The sequence below is a fragment of the Pimephales promelas genome, chromosome 10 (assembly GCF_988280905.1).
Source record: "Pimephales promelas chromosome 10, fPimPro1.hap1.1, whole genome shotgun sequence".
In the NCBI taxonomy this organism is placed as follows: Eukaryota; Metazoa; Chordata; class Actinopteri; order Cypriniformes; family Leuciscidae; genus Pimephales; species Pimephales promelas.
Genome location: NC_142778.1, coordinates 30,011,051 through 30,027,512, shown reverse-complemented (window position 1 = coordinate 30,027,512; position 16,462 = coordinate 30,011,051). Strand labels below are relative to the sequence as shown.

The 16,462-nt window shown below is 36.3% G+C and overlaps 2 protein-coding genes across 8 annotated transcripts; both read left to right on the top strand.

Moving 5' to 3' along the window:
• The first annotated feature begins 288 nt into the window (after positions 1 to 288).
• On the top strand, positions 289 to 4,695 carry paqr5a (progestin and adipoQ receptor family member Va). 3 transcript variants are annotated; one of them, XM_039683811.2, is made up of 10 exons: positions 289 to 459; positions 1,419 to 1,492; positions 1,664 to 1,867; positions 2,039 to 2,166; positions 2,803 to 3,008; positions 3,130 to 3,256; positions 3,396 to 3,440; positions 3,527 to 3,623; positions 3,781 to 3,925; positions 4,053 to 4,695. In XM_039683811.2, the coding sequence occupies exons 3-10, from the start codon at positions 1,814 to 1,816 to the stop codon at positions 4,286 to 4,288; spliced, it is 1,038 nt and encodes a 345-aa protein (XP_039539745.1). In that variant the 5' UTR covers positions 289 to 459; positions 1,419 to 1,492; positions 1,664 to 1,813; the 3' UTR covers positions 4,289 to 4,695. The 3 variants fall into 3 exon arrangements, with proteins under 3 accessions (XP_039539745.1, XP_039539746.1, XP_039539747.1); XM_039683812.2 differs by having other exon boundaries at positions 292 to 459; positions 1,597 to 1,867; XM_039683813.2 differs by lacking the exon at positions 1,419 to 1,492 and having other exon boundaries at positions 292 to 459.
• A 719-nt stretch (positions 4,696 to 5,414) lies between these two features.
• On the top strand, positions 5,415 to 16,248 carry kif23 (kinesin family member 23). Of its 5 annotated transcripts, XM_039684183.2 has the most exons (24): positions 5,415 to 5,551; positions 6,046 to 6,112; positions 6,193 to 6,321; positions 6,651 to 6,756; positions 7,259 to 7,395; positions 7,501 to 7,613; positions 7,701 to 7,868; positions 8,568 to 8,609; positions 9,543 to 9,655; positions 9,747 to 9,868; positions 10,759 to 10,861; positions 10,959 to 11,038; positions 11,122 to 11,241; positions 11,332 to 11,491; positions 11,650 to 11,811; positions 11,914 to 12,080; positions 12,706 to 12,879; positions 13,396 to 13,578; positions 13,814 to 14,113; positions 14,639 to 14,872; positions 14,950 to 15,038; positions 15,132 to 15,210; positions 15,599 to 15,669; positions 15,754 to 16,248. In XM_039684183.2, the coding sequence occupies exons 1-24, from the start codon at positions 5,538 to 5,540 to the stop codon at positions 15,767 to 15,769; spliced, it is 2,949 nt and encodes a 982-aa protein (XP_039540117.2). In that variant the 5' UTR covers positions 5,415 to 5,537; the 3' UTR covers positions 15,770 to 16,248. The 5 variants fall into 5 exon arrangements, with proteins under 5 accessions (XP_039540117.2, XP_039540118.2, XP_039540119.2 ...); XM_039684184.2 differs by lacking the exon at positions 8,568 to 8,609; XM_039684185.2 differs by lacking the exon at positions 13,814 to 14,113.
• Positions 16,249 to 16,462: the final 214 nt, after the last annotated feature.

The window sequence follows — 16,462 nt, the reverse complement described above, 5'->3', positions numbered from 1 at the left end:
CTGATCGCAGTCTATGGTCAAACCAAATAAGAAGCTTGATGTAATACTAATTATAATATAGAAACAAGTTGATAAATAATTCCATTAATTTTTTATGAGGTTTGCGATTTTTAGGACATGAAAAATAAATCAATTACATTAACAAACAAAAATGAATTAATGAATGGCATTTTACATCCATTTACAACAACAAAAAAGGCTCATATCTAGATCACTTTGGTGGGCGTTGCGTTGTGCTTGCAGTGGGAGATTTGATTTAAGCGTCTTGGATACGGAGTTCAGGGCGTGTGTGTTGGCCAATCACAGAAGCCCATGGAGCTACAGCTGACAACGAAAACAAAGAAAGGCATGCTGTCCTCCCACTCGCTACTCATTGTCAGGAGGGGAAAATCATACATTCACGGTTTGTTTTTTATTCGGTTCTCACACGGAACGTCGAAAACACTTCTACATCTGACGGTAAGTTTGACAAAGAACACGCTCGAGCTGCGTTTATTGATGAAAGCTACGGTCTTTTCTGAAATAAAACGTGAAGTATTTTCTTTATAATATGTAAGTACTTAATTCCTTTGCAGTCCTTATATTTTACAACAGCTTTGTAGAACAAATAATTAATTCAAGAATAATTTTGTCTGGCATTTTCATTGTGAACCCACGCCACGTGTTGTTCATTAAGAGCGATGAGCTTGATGTCATGTTATGGATTAAACTAGTGTCCTCAAATTTTTTGATGTATACTCGTATCAAATCAACAATCAAAATAAATATCTGAAATCAGAATGTTTAAAACAATATCTACTTCCACCTTGTAATTATCATAATGCTTAGTTGGATTTTGGATGCATTTCTCCTCCTGTGTGCTTTGACTTTTTTTGTCAAGTCTATTGTTGTCAAATGTAAAAAAATACCTCGTTGTTTACCATTTATTAATGATGGGCTACTGCACAATGAAGATGAGTTACATTTTACTTGAATCTTTACATTTAAGTATTTTAGTGATTGTTGTTACAATAAAGATTTAGGACCCTTGTATTTGTGTATTCTATGTTAAAATATGAGCTCTGATAGACCAGTCATATTATTTTTTAAGATTTTACACATCCCTCTAATGTATGTTAAAGGAGTAGTTCATAGATATCTTGGATGACATGGGAGTAAGTAAATTATCAGCAAAAGTTTTTTTAAAGGTGAACTACTCCTTTAAACAATATTTAATCAATTGAAGATTTTACTACCTAACAAAAAAGTGTTTCTGTACATTCAAAGGGCAAAGACAAGTGATTTTTTTTCTCCCCTGCTCCCCTCTCCAGTCTTTAAGTTAATGATCTACTAACTTTTTGTACTTGAGGTATGGTGATTTTCAGGTAGCAGTATATGAGAATAATAGGGGTTTAATGATTAAATTTGTGTTTATTCAGGAAGGTACATTTCCAGCCACAAGGTTTATGACTAGAGTTTGATAACCCTGTCTATCGCACTGCTGCTATAACAGGTTTGTAAAAAGCTATTGTAGACTTTTAGCTAAACACAAGCGATTGGTTTGACAGCAACACATTTTTACATTTTAATATGTGTTGTTTTGATGCGCTTTTCCAGATAACAGCTTTATGTATGAAAGACTTATAGATTCAAGACGTCATCTTGAAACTATTTACCCCCATAGGTGCACTTCCTGAGATGGTTACTGGACTGTGAGGTGCTATCGAGGAGAACACTAAAGAGAGGACTTCTAAAGCAATCACTGGATCAAGAAGAAGCTCTGTAGATGGCAGCTGGTCTCTCCATCTTGTAATTGCTGGAGCCTTCCTCTACTATGCTCAATCTCATCAAGCTACCTCAAGTGTTCACCATCAACCAAGTTCCAAAAGTAAGTTTTTCAATTCTGATGTTACTTTGCAATAAATATCTTTGTTTAGCACCGTGGAATTTGTTGTACACTGGTTGAGTTGACACTATCATGTCAGTCATAAACTATTAAAGCAGATATATTACCTTGATAAATGCAAATTTCAGTTAATAAATATATGTTTCATTATAGGTCTTCCATGAGGATGGCATCATTTCAGGGTATCGCCACCCATGCAGCTCAGCCAAGGAGTGTGTGCTTAGTCTTTTCCAACTAACAAATGAAACTCTCAATATTTGGACTCATTTCCTGCCCACATGGTAAACTCACTTTCAGCATTCATCGTTTTGTATATGTTTACATTTGCTTATGAATTTTCCTGTAAGTTCAACTTAATTGTTGCACATTAATGTATTTAAAGTTTAAACTATTTGCATTTTATATACATATAGCTATATAATGCGTATGTTTATGCTGAAGAAATAAGCAAGCATTTGCAAATGATTAAGAGTCAATGAATGAATCATTATTGCAGTGTTATGTAAATTCGTTGAAAGTCTTTGGGAAGTGCTGGAGGAGACTTTACACTACAGTGTGTTCCACTCTTGCATTGTCAATACAAGATCTTACCAAACATTTATGTTGTTCTTGATGGAAATTACATTTTTAAATCAAAAGTTGCATACGTTTTTGGTCAAGATCTGGGCGTGATGTTTCAGAAATGAATCACAACACAATCAGTTAGTGTTAGAAACTCTTTCTACATGTAAAACATGTTAGACACATAATAATCACTGCAATAATGATCCAATCATTGACTCCTAAACATTTGCCTATTTAAATCCAAGGCATTTTGCCTTTTTATTGCAAGAGCATTCAGACTACTGCTACACCACGTCTTTGATGCACGCTTGCGATTTTAGATTGTCAAGTAATGGATGTTTTTGTTATGCAAGGTTTTTCTTATGGAAACTGCTGACGGTAGTGCTGGTGCAGGATGACTGGAAGGATCCATTCACCTGGCCCTTGCTGGTGTTCCTGCTGTCATGTTGTGTGTACCCACTCGCTTCCAGCTGTGCTCATACCTTCAGTACCATGTCAGAACGGGCCAGGCACATCTGCTTCTTCTTTGATTATGGAGCACTCAGCTTCTACAGCCTTGGTATGTAGAAAATACAACAGAACTATTGAGTAAAATGCAGTTTCCACTTGTTTAAAATTTTAATCATTAATTCTTAATATTTCCTCTTTTTTTTTAAATGTGTCTATTTGATCATCAACAGGTTCTGCCATTGCCTACTCTTCTTACTCATTTCCAGATAAATGGGTTAATGGCACATTTCATGAATATTATGTTCCTATAGCTGTTGTCAACTCTGTGATCTCTACTGCACTGGCCTGCTACTCAAGGTAGGATAAGAAATCAATAAAACCTATAATTCCAGTAAAAACTGCTTTGTTAATTTACGCTTTGCAAATATACATTTTCCTGAAAGTTTATATTGTGCTAAAATGTCCAGACTAAACATTTTATTTGTTTTGTTTTAAGACTCGGTTTACCATTTCTTCAGTATAATTATCACAGCATTAAAAGGTAGTTCCTCATTTGCATTCTTGACATATTTGATTGTAAAAAAAAAAATGTTTTCAGTAAATAAACATTTCTTATTCTCTTTTTAGGTATTCTGGGGGAAAAGATCAGAAGCGCTGTAAACGTCTAAGGATAATCGCCTTTCTTTATCCATATCTCTTTGACAACATCCCTCTCTTTTATAGAGTAAGTGTTTTGGGTCATTTTCTATTCTCTGTTTGTTTTTTGTTTTTTTGTGGATGAACTCAACTTTTTGTTTTGGTTGTTTTTGTATTGATTGAGAAATTTAACTAAATTAATTTATGTAAAGAACTTTGTTTGGACTTTTGGCCTCCTTTTGTAGATATTTGTGTGTGCTGGTGAGGGTTGCACTGTTAATGAGGCCAATACGGTTCACTATCAGCACACGTCATTGGCTCTCTTCACTGGCTTTCTTTTTGCCACACACCTGCCTGAACGGTTGGCTCCTGGTAGTTTTGACTACATAGGTACTATAACAAATCGTTCGATTTCCTTTAAACTAAGCATCATAAATTCAGATTACACAACCTTAAACTCTACTAATTATAAACTTTTTTTTTTTTTTTTTTTTTTTTTTTGATGCATCCTTCACAGGTCACAGTCATCAGCTCTTCCACGTGTTCGCTATTATTGGCACGTATTTCCAGATGACTGCTAATGAACTGGACATGGCTGCACGGAAGCAGTGGCTTCATGCTCACTTGCCACCGATCACCCTTTCAAACACAGTGGGAGCTGCAATATTTAGTGTGGTTAGCGGCCTTTGTATAATATATGTTTTTAGTCTGGCACTTTTCTCCACCAGAGGTGTGAAGAAGTTTGAAATGTGACATTTGATAAGGTTACTCTGGGCAGCCATGTTACTTTCCCTAAAACGGAGTAAAATATATTTATATATATTTTATGACTGTTCAAAAGAAGCAATGTAATGAACAGCCTGAGAAGATTGTATTTAATCTGGAAGATTATAAGACTGTATAATTTATGATTAGGTTGTATGTTTGATCAATGTTTTTGTTGTAATTTTTTTTTATTTACTTAAATTCTTTAACATTTTCAAATCATATTTACATATTTTTGAAGCACTTTAATCAGACTTATTATCATCATTTATATACAAATGCATTTTTATAATCAGCCTTTTTGAACACTGTAAAAATAAATATTACTTATAAAAATCTTGTTAATACAGAATGTAACGTTTTATATTTTTACTAAATAAAACTGATATGCTTAACCACCTGACTTCAGACCATTAATTAGCTTGTACAACACTAACAAGTGGCAGAAGGAATGGGATGAATATAATAAACTATGAAATAAAGAAGTATTAAAAGAAGTGTCTTGAAATCAAGATATGATCAAGTCATCTTCACTAGGTGCTGACTGGGTTACTCAAGACTTTCAATGAGTTTCTATTAATGGGTGAAGTTCCTCCTTTTATCTCTCTCGTGTCAAGTTACTTTGATTGTAAAACAAATTTTGCTGGACTGTGTATTTATGATACTTAAAAGGAAACTCTTTTATGCAGAAACATGTTTAAAAGGAATATTTCAGAATGTATCACCCAAATGTATGTAAGATTTTCTTTTATATATATATATATATATATATATATATATATATATATATATATATATATATAAGTGTCTATCTTATATCTTGATCTCCTTTATATAATAATACAATTTTTATGGATTGTGTGTGATTTTGACCTTGTGTTTGCCATGTAAATAGCCCTGATGTTAAGGTACTCGACTCGATTTTATACGACAGAAAAATTTGTGAAATACACTCCTTTGTCAATGATAGCACAATAAAGTTAAAAACATGTTTCCACTGAGGTCTTTCTTAATACCATTCCACCCTTGTTTATTAGAATCTGTATAAAACCGGATATTGTCAATGGGAGAGCGGTGGGCGGGATATCCGCTTTGGTGAGGCGCGTCTGAGCTCGCTGATTGGTCACATTTGAAAAATCAGTTTCTGACGCAGAGAGGGAACGTTTGAACTTTGAGTGTTGTATACGGACAAGAACAAGGCAACGGCGTCGCAGAATTGAACTAAAACACCACCAACATGAATAGGCAAGCGTAAGTGTCTTTTATATATTTAGTATTTTAGTCATGTTAAACTGATAACGAATGATTAAAGTTCTGTTTATTACCAAATAACTGAGTTGTTGGTCTCACAAGAAAGACGTTAGGTAAAAGCTCATAGCAGTGTAAGTTAACGTTAACTCGCTCACGGCTCGGTTATTATTTAGCTAACGTTAGCGTTATTACCACTTTTTGTATTTTATATCAGTTCATAATTCCGCGGAATTTCTCTTGTTTTCTATTTATTTTAGTTGGCTGACTTTAGTTTTTGTCGACCACATTATTAACGTTACCAACGTGTAAGTTACGCTAGCCAACTTGGTGTTTCACGTTAAAACCAGTAACTAATGACGTTAGCTGCTTCATTTTTCCTTTTGTAACTCCAAAAAGATCGCTTAGGACTCTTTTCAACCTAAGCCAGACTCCTTTTGTTTGAACTTAAGTTATTTGCTGACTAAATTACGTCTCCATTTTTGATTTTGTAACAGGAAGGGCAAGACCCCCCGCCGCCCTCCTCCAAAAAAGACTTCCAACAACCAGAAGGACCCTGTTGGAGTATGTTGTAACTTGTTGCTCACATTAAGATAATCAAAATCACGATAAACGTATTAATCTGCGATGTGTGTGTTTGGCAGGTGTATTGTCGTGTGCGCCCACTAGGTGCAGATGATGAGGAATGCTGTATTGAGGTTATAAGCAATACCACCATTCAGTTACATGCTCCTGATGGGCTCAAAGCTAATAGGAATGGTGAATTCAAAGAGGTGAGTGTCCTCAAGAATTATTTAAAAATTGTATCTGATATTTTTGTGAATTAGGATCAGTTCACCCTTATTCCCCTCCATCCCTCTAATACTATGACTTTTTTTTCTTCTGTGCAACACGCGTAATGGTTAAATATAGTAAAAATAGAGTACTAGGTTTGTCAAGCTTGTAAAATGACAGTAAAAGCACCATAAATGTGCTCCGTACAACTTGTGTGCTTTTTCAAGTCTTGAGTCTTAATGAACTGCTTTCTCTCATTTGAAAAATATTCTTATGGCACTAGTCGGGCTTTGTTGGACTACTAGCTAACTAATCATTTCTGTTTCAGACACAATATTCCTTCAAAAAAGTGTTTGGAATTAAAACCACACAGAGGGAATTATTTGAAGATGTTGCTAAACCTCTGGTGGAAGACCTTATTCACTGTAAAAATGGTAAATATGCTCTTATGGACATTATTTTATTTAAAAACAATATGGCTTGGTTTGACAGACAGGGTTTAGATTAATCCGAAATGAATAGGCCTTAGTTTAATTAGGGCATTTAAAGGGTTGGTTCACCCAAAAATGAAAATTCTGTCAGTATTTACGCACCCCCAGAATGCTATGGTTGTCAATGGGGAATGAGATCTGTTTGATTAAAACATTCTTCCAAAGATCTTCCTTTGTGTTCAGCAGAACAAATAAACACATAGAGGTTTGAAACAACATGAGGGTGAGTAAATGCTGACAGAATTTTCATTTTTGGGTGAACTAACCCTTTAAGTAGTTTTCTTTAAACATGTCTTAGAAAAAAATACTGGTGTGGATCTTGAGAGACATATTTTAAGAGATGCCATTGCAAGGAGCTTTCAGTTAAAATGGCCCAAACATGCCTTTTAGTCTGGAACTAGGTTTAAGCTTGTTAAGACTGACAGCAGTGTTCTTTTCAAACTAGGCCTGTTGTTCACCTACGGTGTCACTGGCAGTGGTAAAACTCATACAATGACTGGCTCACCGGGTCAGGGTGGGCTGCTTCCACGTTCACTTGACATGATCTTCAACAGCATTGGCCCCTACCAGGCCAAGAGATATGTGAGTGAATTCATCAATTTACTTCACTTTTATTCTTGCATAACAGAATAAAAGAGCAGAAGTAAATTTTCCATATTTGAGTTATCTTGATCTTTCCCTCATTAGGTTTTCAAGCCTGATGATAAAAATGGCATGGAGGTGCAGAATCAGGTAGATGCACTCTTGGACCGACAGAAGCGAGACAGTCAGTCAACTGTACCGAAAACCCCAACTACAAGGTAATTTCCATTTGAAATCAGTTACAAAAGGACGTAATCTGATTTAAATGAAACGCAATACATTTATCTGCTGTTCTTGTTTTGTAGGCGAATTGACCCTGAGTTTGCTGACATGATCAGCCCAGAGGATGCTTGTAGAGCAGATGGGGTGGATGAGGACAGCAGCTATAGTGTCTTTGTGTCTTACATTGAGATATACAACAACTACATCTATGATCTCCTGGAGGAGACTCCTTTTGATCCAATAAAGCCCAAGTAAGCTTGATAAGTTTAATATTCAGTGGTGAATTAGTGATTTTTCTCATTCATTGTCTTTGTGCGATGTATGTCCAAAATGTACACGTATGTACACGGTTAAAGTTTGGATTTAGATTTGATACCGCTAGATTTAATATATAGTAAATGAATACATTTATTCAGCATGGATGCTTTAATCATCAAAAATGACAGTACAGGCGGTTATAAAAGATTGCCATTTCAAATAAATGCTTTTCTTTTGAAATTTATATTTATTAGAGTATCCTGAAAAAAAGTTTCCACAAACATTAAGCACCACAAAAGTTTTGAAGATTGAATATAAGAAATGTTTCTTGTACACCAAATCATCATCATATTAGTTTTGTGACACTTGTGAATAGCTGCTGAATTTGTTTTAAAATATTTTCTAAATTGTAGTAATATTTCTATTTCACTGCATATTTGTCAGTATGATTTTTTTTATTTTTTTTTTTAGGCTTTTTTAAAAAAAATAATTATTTTAGGAAATATTTACTCAATATAAATGTTTCATTGACAACACATGATTTTCAATGAAACTTTTAGATTTTTTGGACTTTGTACCCAACCCTAAGATAATTTCAGTTTAGTTTAATTGGATTAAAAATAATAAATTATAGTTGATAATATCAGTGAGCTTAGTTCATAGATAAATGTATTTTGTTTGTTTTTTATTAGGTGGAATGGTGCAGGCACACCTCTGAGAAACACTGAGTTCATGTACGTGGCCAGTGAAATCTTTTCATAGATGGACTTGCTGCCTTTAAGGATTTTCTTTCCTTTGTGTAGCTGTTCTGCATGTCCTGTCTTTGCTCTCAATTGCTTTTAGGGACTCTGTGGCTGTATTAATACTACACGTCCTAATGCTCAGATCTAATCTTTTGATCATATTCAGGGTTTTTTTCCTGTTTATATTTACTTTAGACATGACTGGTGTCCGATATCTGTGTTTAAATTAATTTCCACCTGAAATGATTGTTGATCTCTTTACTATGCACATGGTTGAGTGGCCATGATTATTTGCCAGTATATACAAGATCACCGCTATCATGGATGTTTTGCAGTGCAAAATCTGACTGCGCAGATATATAGGAAAATAATGGTAATTTCCCTTTGTTTTATCTATGGCAAGTTAGATCAAGAATTCTGAGGTGAAATAAAGTAGCACGGTTTAAAAAAAAATTATAATGTTTAATGAATTTGAGTAAGTGAGTAGCCTAATACCGAAGCTTGTTGGTGTAATCGCCTCATTGCTGAGAAATATAATGTAGCTTTCAGTAGTGACGCTGTTTGAAGTTTCCACCTCCATAAAAAATCCCTGCAAAAAACAGGCACATTTGCTTCATGTGATGGTTTGGAATCAAATATGTTTTTAGACACAGGTTGGCTGTCCAGATATGTATCTGATTTAAAACCTCATTTGGAAGATGCGAAAATAGTTTCAGTTGGTTTACATGTATGCAACAAATTCCGAGCTGTCAGACGTGAGTATTTCGTTTTTTTGTGCCAGTGTGAAAGCTTTTGTCTTGGCTGTCTGTTTTCCTTGCTGGTAGACACCCATTCCGTATTATGCTTCATTGCAACATGGCTGTATAATTAGTTTTTTCTGCTCTGTGGTAACAGAAGTTGATCTTTTGCTTTTTCACATTTCAGACCGCCACAATCCAAAATACTGCGTGAAGATCAGAATCACAACATGTACGTGGCTGGGTGCACCGAGGTTGAGGTCAAGTCAACAGAGGAAGCTTTTGAAGTCTTTTGGAGAGGTAAATTGATGTAGATGTTAGCTTTTTTCAAAAGGTTTGTTTGTAGTTAGCACGCAGAGCTATTGTATGAGCACTTCTGTTTTCTAAACAGGTCAGAAGAAGCGCAGGATTGCAAACACGCAATTGAACCGCGAGTCCAGCCGCTCTCATAGTGTCTTCATTGTTAAATTGGCACAAGCACCTCTGGATGCAGATGGAGACAATGTGCTTCAGGTCAGTTTAATTCTAATGCTTTAAAGTTTTTATTTTTATCCTTTTTCCAATAAACAATCGCCAGTTACAAATGTTTTATTAAATATAACTGTTGGGTACCTAATGTTGTTCAGACAAATGCCCAGGAACCTTTTCTTTTTACCCCATTATAAATAAAGCATGTGCATTTAATTAGTAAAAAAAATGTTTTGGGGCACAGCTAAACCACTAGTGTTCCTGATCTTCATGAAGGTTTAATGAATGTGTTGTCTGTAGGAATTTTAGCACCCCCTGGTGATCAACTAACGTTTAGCAGTTTCACCTTCATTGTAAACACTGTTAAACGTCTTTTGACACAACCCTCTGAGAACTTGATATTTTGGGGTAGTTTCAGTGTCAAAGTTTTTAAATGAATTGTTTTACAGACCCATCAAATCTTTAAATTGGACATTCCACCAAAACTCTCATGCTTCAAAAGCCTCATTAGTTCTTGCAGAAGCTCAAACCAGAAAAGGTTTTAAAATGTTTATCATTTTATTTATAATCTTATATAATATAATTGCAGATTCTTCTGTTTACTTGGTTTTTATTTGTATTATATATTTAAGTCTTGTATTTTTGTAATTCAGTTTTGCAATGAAGATAGCCAAAGATGCTGACATAGCATAAAATAAAAGTATACTGATAATACGGCAGAAGCTCTGTGTTTACGTGATGCGGAAGACTGATTTATGTTCCATCAGTTTCTGTTTACCATATTTGAGTGACTTCATTTTTAGGTGAACTAACCTTTTGAATGTGACCTTTTGGCCCTACATGTGTAGAGGCCAAATTTGGGTTCTGAATTGTGAAAGTGGGGTCCCCCTTACCTAATACTTGATTTTAATCATTGATGATCTTCCCTTTTTTAGGATAAGAATCAGGTGAATGTGAGCCAGTTGTGTCTGGTGGATCTGGCTGGAAGTGAACGCACTAGCAGAACTCGAGCAGAGGGCAATCGACTCCGTGAAGCAGGTCCGGCAATGCAACAAAGAACTAAAGATTGACTTTAGGATTTCAGAGGTGTGTTTTTATATGAAGACCATATGTTTTTTTTTTTTCCCTCTCGCAGGCAACATAAATCAATCTTTAATGACTCTGCGCACATGTATTGAGGTACTGAGGGAGAACCAGATGTGTGGGACAAACAAGGTATGTGGAACAATTTAACTAACCAATTGATTAATCATTTCTAAATTCAGCCAGATCAAGGGATTCTTGACTTTTGTCCTCAGATGGTTCCATACAGAGACTCTAAAGTGACCCATCTATTCAAAAACTACTTTGATGGTGAAGGCAAAGTGAGGATGGTCGTGTGTGTAAATCCAAAAGCTGATGATTATGAGGAGACATTGGTAAGCAATATCAACAGGTCAAAAGATGGATTGTTCCTCTTGATTTATACTACTTGTACTGTGATATTTGGGTTTCTGATCTGTGTGCAGCTGGTGATGCGCTTTGCTGAGATGACTCAGGAAGTGGAAGTGGCCCGGCCTGTTGACAGGCCCATCTGTGGCTTCACTGCTGGTCGCCGACAGAGGAACCAAGCCTTCAAAGATGAGCTGACTCGAAGATTGGAGGAACGTGGTGGTCCCGTAGATGGAGGTATTTTTTTTTGTGTGTGTGCGTCTAAACTTGCACATTATTTGAGAACGTAACATGTGCTAACGTCATCTCAAATGTGCTGTTTCTGTAACATGCAGGCTAATGTCTCTATAAATTGTAACGTTAACATAAACATTTAACAATGTGTGCTTTTACAGAGTTTCCAACAGTATTGAACCAACTTCTTCAGTCCTTTCCTCCACTTCCTCCCTGTGAGGTTTCTGGCCCTAATGATGACGTCACTCTACCCAGACTCATCGAGGCCCTGGAGAAGAGACACAGGATTCGACAGATGATGATAGAGGAGTACAATAAAACGGGTAAAATCATCATTCAGAGCTGTTTATATTTTCCTCTATGTGCAACTTTTATTTATATATATATATTATTTTTTTATTTCTGGCCATTGTTTTTTTTTTCAGCCAACATGCTGAAGTCTGTGCTTCAAGAGCAGGACAGCAACATTCTCTCCAAGGAGAACTTCATCCATGAGCAGCGTGGCAAGCTTGGGGAAAAAGATAAAATGATACAGAACCAGAAGAACGAGATTGATCGTCTTGAAAAGAAATCTAAGATGCTGGAGTATAAGGTATTTGCACAATAATTGAGTAAGGATAAATTAAGTGCCATGTTTTTCTAAAGGATTGTTTTAACAGGGTTGACACCTGGAAATTTCTTGAAAGGTCCTTGAATTTGAAGTTAACAAAGGTGTGGGAACCCTGTTTTAAATAACTTAATACTTGTATTATAACAAGAACATGGTGCTGCACAATTCATCGTTAAAACATCTCAATTCAAACATCAAATGATCTCATTCCTAAATGACAATGTCAGAGGTTTAATAGACACGGGCGAATCAATCACACCAGAACATTCAAATCTGCATTTACTCGACAACTGCTCTCGTTAGGTCAGAGGCAGTGTATGTGGTTGAAAGTAGTTTCATACCCAAAGTATTACAAATATTCATATTTATTGTATTTTTTTTTTTATCAAATAGTGCAGTTTTGGTGAGCATGAGTCTTGCAAAAAAAAAAAAAAAAAAAATCTTATAAACCCAAACTTTAGAACTAAGTTTACACCGTAGATTTAACTGACATTTCACAATACAAACTAGGCTATGATAATTATGGTTGAAATAATTGTTGCAACAAACCTTGACCTAACAAAGGTGTTGAATACGGTATGCTTCTGCATTGCTATTCTATATGCAGATTGACATCCTGCAGAAAACTACCAACATCTATGAGGAGGACAAGCGATCTCTACAGCACGAATTGGAGAGCAGAGAACAGAGGCTTCAAAGGGAAATGTCTGAAAAGAGACGCATGGAATCGCGTATGCAGGGCATCGTCACTGACGCCAAGCTCAAGTGGGAGAAGGAATGTGTGAGTATCTTTCCATAGATCGTATATGTGACCCTGGACCACAAAACCAGTTGCATGGGTCAATCTTTTTTTTTAAATTGAGATTTACACGTCATATGAAAGCTGAATAAATAAGCTTTCCATTGATGTATGGTTTGTCAGGATAGAACGATATTTATCCAAAATGAAAATCTGGTATCTGAGGGTGCAAAAAATTCAAAACATTGAGAAAATCGCCTGTAAAGTTGTCTGTTTATGTTTGCGATTGTGCTGCATTCATTCACAAAAATAAATGTTGTATATTTACGGTAGGAAATTTACAACATCTTAATGGAATAGATCTTTACTTAATATCCTAATGGTTTTTGGCTTAAAAGAAATAATTGATAATATTGACCCATAAAATGTATTGTTGACAAATATACCCTTGTTATTTCAAACCCTGGATCACAAAACCAGCCACAACTGAGTTTGTTTTGGGATAGACTCTTTCATTTAATTTGTTGGTGTGATGCATGCATGGTTTGTTCTCTGCAGGAGAGGCGGGTCAATGCCAAGCAGCTGGAGATGCAGAATAAGCTGTGGGTGAAGGATGAGAAACTCAAACAACTCAAAGCCATTGTGACTGAGGGGAAGACGGAGAACCGGCAGCCACAGCGGCCCTCCAGAGAAAAGGACAAAGTGCCCCCCAAGAGATCCGCCTCCCCGTCACCCGTTCCTGTACGTTTAACTGACTTGCGTTTCTAGACCGCCTGACCCTGAAAATTATGCCTAACCTAATCCACAAACCTCAGCTTTATTGGTCCATGCATGGTCTGCTGTGCAGTGTGTGTGTGTGTGTGTATAATTACCCTGTGCACCTTCACCACCCCTTTTTAATGCTGTAAATGTTGTTTTTAATGTACTGGTGTTTGTTGCATGCAAACCATGTGTGAACTAATCATGTCACTTTCAGTCTCCCTACAATGGTTCGCAGTCATCCCTCTCCTCCTTGGAGCCTATATATAACTTCTCTCAGACGGTCAGGCCAGATCCTCACTTCCCCAGACCAGGCAGTGTGTCAGTGGCTTCCTGCATCTCTGAGTGGGAGCAGGGAGTCCCGCAGTCTCGCAGGCAGGGTAGCCAGTCGCCTCCAGACAGTAGGAAGAGAGCTCAGGGCCTTCCCGACAGTCTTAGCAGGAGAAGAGGCAGGTGTTGGGCCAGAGAGGTTCCTGTCCAGCCTGCAGATGTAGACCTAGAGGAAACGGATCACTGGGTCAGTGGAGTATCTTGCTGTAGTTGTAGGTAAAGCTTCAACAAGACACTAATATAGACATTGTAGCTTAATATAGACCTTTTGATCTGTTTTTAAGCTGCTCCAATTATTATCCAGAAGATCTGAATGTAAAATTCTAAGGTATTATGTGCTGCTTTTTTTAACCATGTAATGGCTTTGTTTTGCACTTTTAGATGAATAAATTTGAGTTTTCATCTTCTTAATGTCATCTGTTACTCATAATACTGGTTAGTTGCTGTTCATACACTTAAGACAGATTATGCTCAAAAAGTTGACCATTTCAGCTTCAACTTGTAAGATTTAATATCTGCAGACTGAAAAGCAGATTTTTTTTTTTTTTTTTTTTTTGAAGATAAAGCATCCCACTCTAATATCCAGCTTTTTTCCCTTCCTAACAGCTTGGTACGTTTAGTTTGTGCTTTGAACTTCACTAACACACTAACGCTTCAGCATGCTTGTGGTCGGTTTTCTATTTGTCTTAATGTATTTGTTTTAATTGAATAGACTGGGGCGCCTGTTCGGCCTCTACACAGACGCTCGCACTCCGCAGGTGGGGAGAGGTGGGTTGATCATAAACCCAGCAGTAATGTGGAACTGGATACAGTTCTCCAGGCAAACATCCCCAAAGCCATCAAAGTAAACGCTCCTAACGAGAAAGCTCTGTCCAAGTGTGACAAGTACCTTTTGACACACCAAGAGGTGGCCTCGGATGGGGAGATTCAGACCAAGCTAATCAAGGTAGCTTCCTTTTTCTGGTGGTCTTGCTCAGTCTGGTGTTGTATGTCTGCTGAAATTAATTCTTTGCTCTTTATCAGGGTGATGTGTTCAAAACTAGAGGTGGAGGACAGGCCGTTCAATTCACAGACATCGAAACGCTCAAGCAGGAAAACCCTGTTGTTGCCAGGTGATTGTTGCCAAGTTTGAAAGCTTTGGTGGTCATATGTGCATAACTTGTAGGTCTCTGTGTAAATGCTCTATATTGGTTTTGTTTAAATAGTAGCCGTAAGAGGAGATCATCAGAGTCTGGCCCGGATGGTGAGCCTATGGAGGGAGACTGGACTGATGTGGAGACAAGGGTAAAAAATATTCTGGTGTCAACTAGCTAAATGTGAACGCACACTAACGCTTAAATGATTATTTTGGTTTTTAAAACCTTAAGGATTAATTTGATTTATTCCTGTGATGAGACTCCAGTCTTCAGTGTCACGTGATCCTTAAATGTTTCTTGAGCATCAAAACAGCATATGATTTCTGATCAATATTGTTTAAATATGCTGCTTAATATTTTTGTGGAAATGTTTTTTTTTTTTTTTTTCTTGAATTCTTTGAATAATGTTAAAAAGAATGGCAAATAAAGGCAAATTGATTTTTTTTTTTTTTTTTTTTTTTTTTTTTACATGTGTGCATGCATATGTTTCTATATTTTAAGTGACAAATAATCCTAATCTATTGACTTTACTCCAGTGCTCTGTGGCTCTGGAGATGAGAGCTGGCTCAAACTTGGGACCTGGATACCAGCATCATGGATATTCAAAGTAAGCTCTCTATTTGTATCATTTCACAGTCACGGGCAAAAAGTAACTTTAAAAACTAAGGACTATAAACCCCTTTTGTTTCAGACGCAGAAAGCCTTGAGACTGCTCTCGCATTGCCATCACAGCCGAAACCTCACTGTGTGCAATAGAAAATTCACTTTATAATATTTAACTTTTTTTTTTAATGCTTTTTATGTAAAAAATCTTTTTATAGAAGACTACACAAATTCACCAAAGCTGTTTTTGTACTGCGTTTTCTACCTGGGTGTTGCCATGTGAAAGTCAAAGTGGGTGGTTTTTAAAACAAAACAACAACAAAAAAGTGTTACAAATGTTTTGTTTTCTAACTGTCTCTTAAGCACATTAGCTATTTTCGTGTATTTTTATATATATATTTGTTAATGTATACTCCTGAAATTTGACAGTTAGGACAAACCATTTGCTGGTGTTTCTAGAAGTCCTTTAAGAGTCATTCTAATGACTTCAGTAGGCAGCATCTTGGAAACGAACTCTTTCCCTGTAGTTTCATTTGTATGATATTGTTGCGGACACAATTGCTAATAAACAGCACATGATATACTTATTTTGTTCTTAGTGGTTAATTTGACATGTCTGTTCCTTTAAATTTTTTGTCCATTTGTCATGCAGTTCTCTCAGCCATGAAGAGTAGTAGATATGATTCTATAAGAAGTCAGTAGATGGCAGTAGTGTTTAAAATATTGAGGACCGCAGTTTTAATTCCTACAGTAAGGCTATTTATATTCATGTTGACAATGAATACTTTAAGATGAAG

Coding starts and splice junctions, on each gene's coding strand:
- kif23 (XM_039684183.2), top strand. Junction 8,610..9,542: donor CTGAGAAACACTGAGTTCAT/GTACGTGGCCAG, acceptor TTCACATTTCAG/ACCGCCACAATCCAAAATAC. Junction 9,656..9,746: donor TTTTGAAGTCTTTTGGAGAG/GTAAATTGATGT, acceptor TTTTCTAAACAG/GTCAGAAGAAGCGCAGGATT.
- paqr5a (XM_039683811.2), top strand. CDS start 1,814: ATGCTCAATCTCATCAAGCTACCTCAAGTGTTCACCATCAACCAAGTT. Junction 3,257..3,395: donor GCACTGGCCTGCTACTCAAG/GTAGGATAAGAA, acceptor TTTTGTTTTAAG/ACTCGGTTTACCATTTCTTC. Junction 3,441..3,526: donor AATTATCACAGCATTAAAAG/GTAGTTCCTCAT, acceptor TTCTCTTTTTAG/GTATTCTGGGGGAAAAGATC.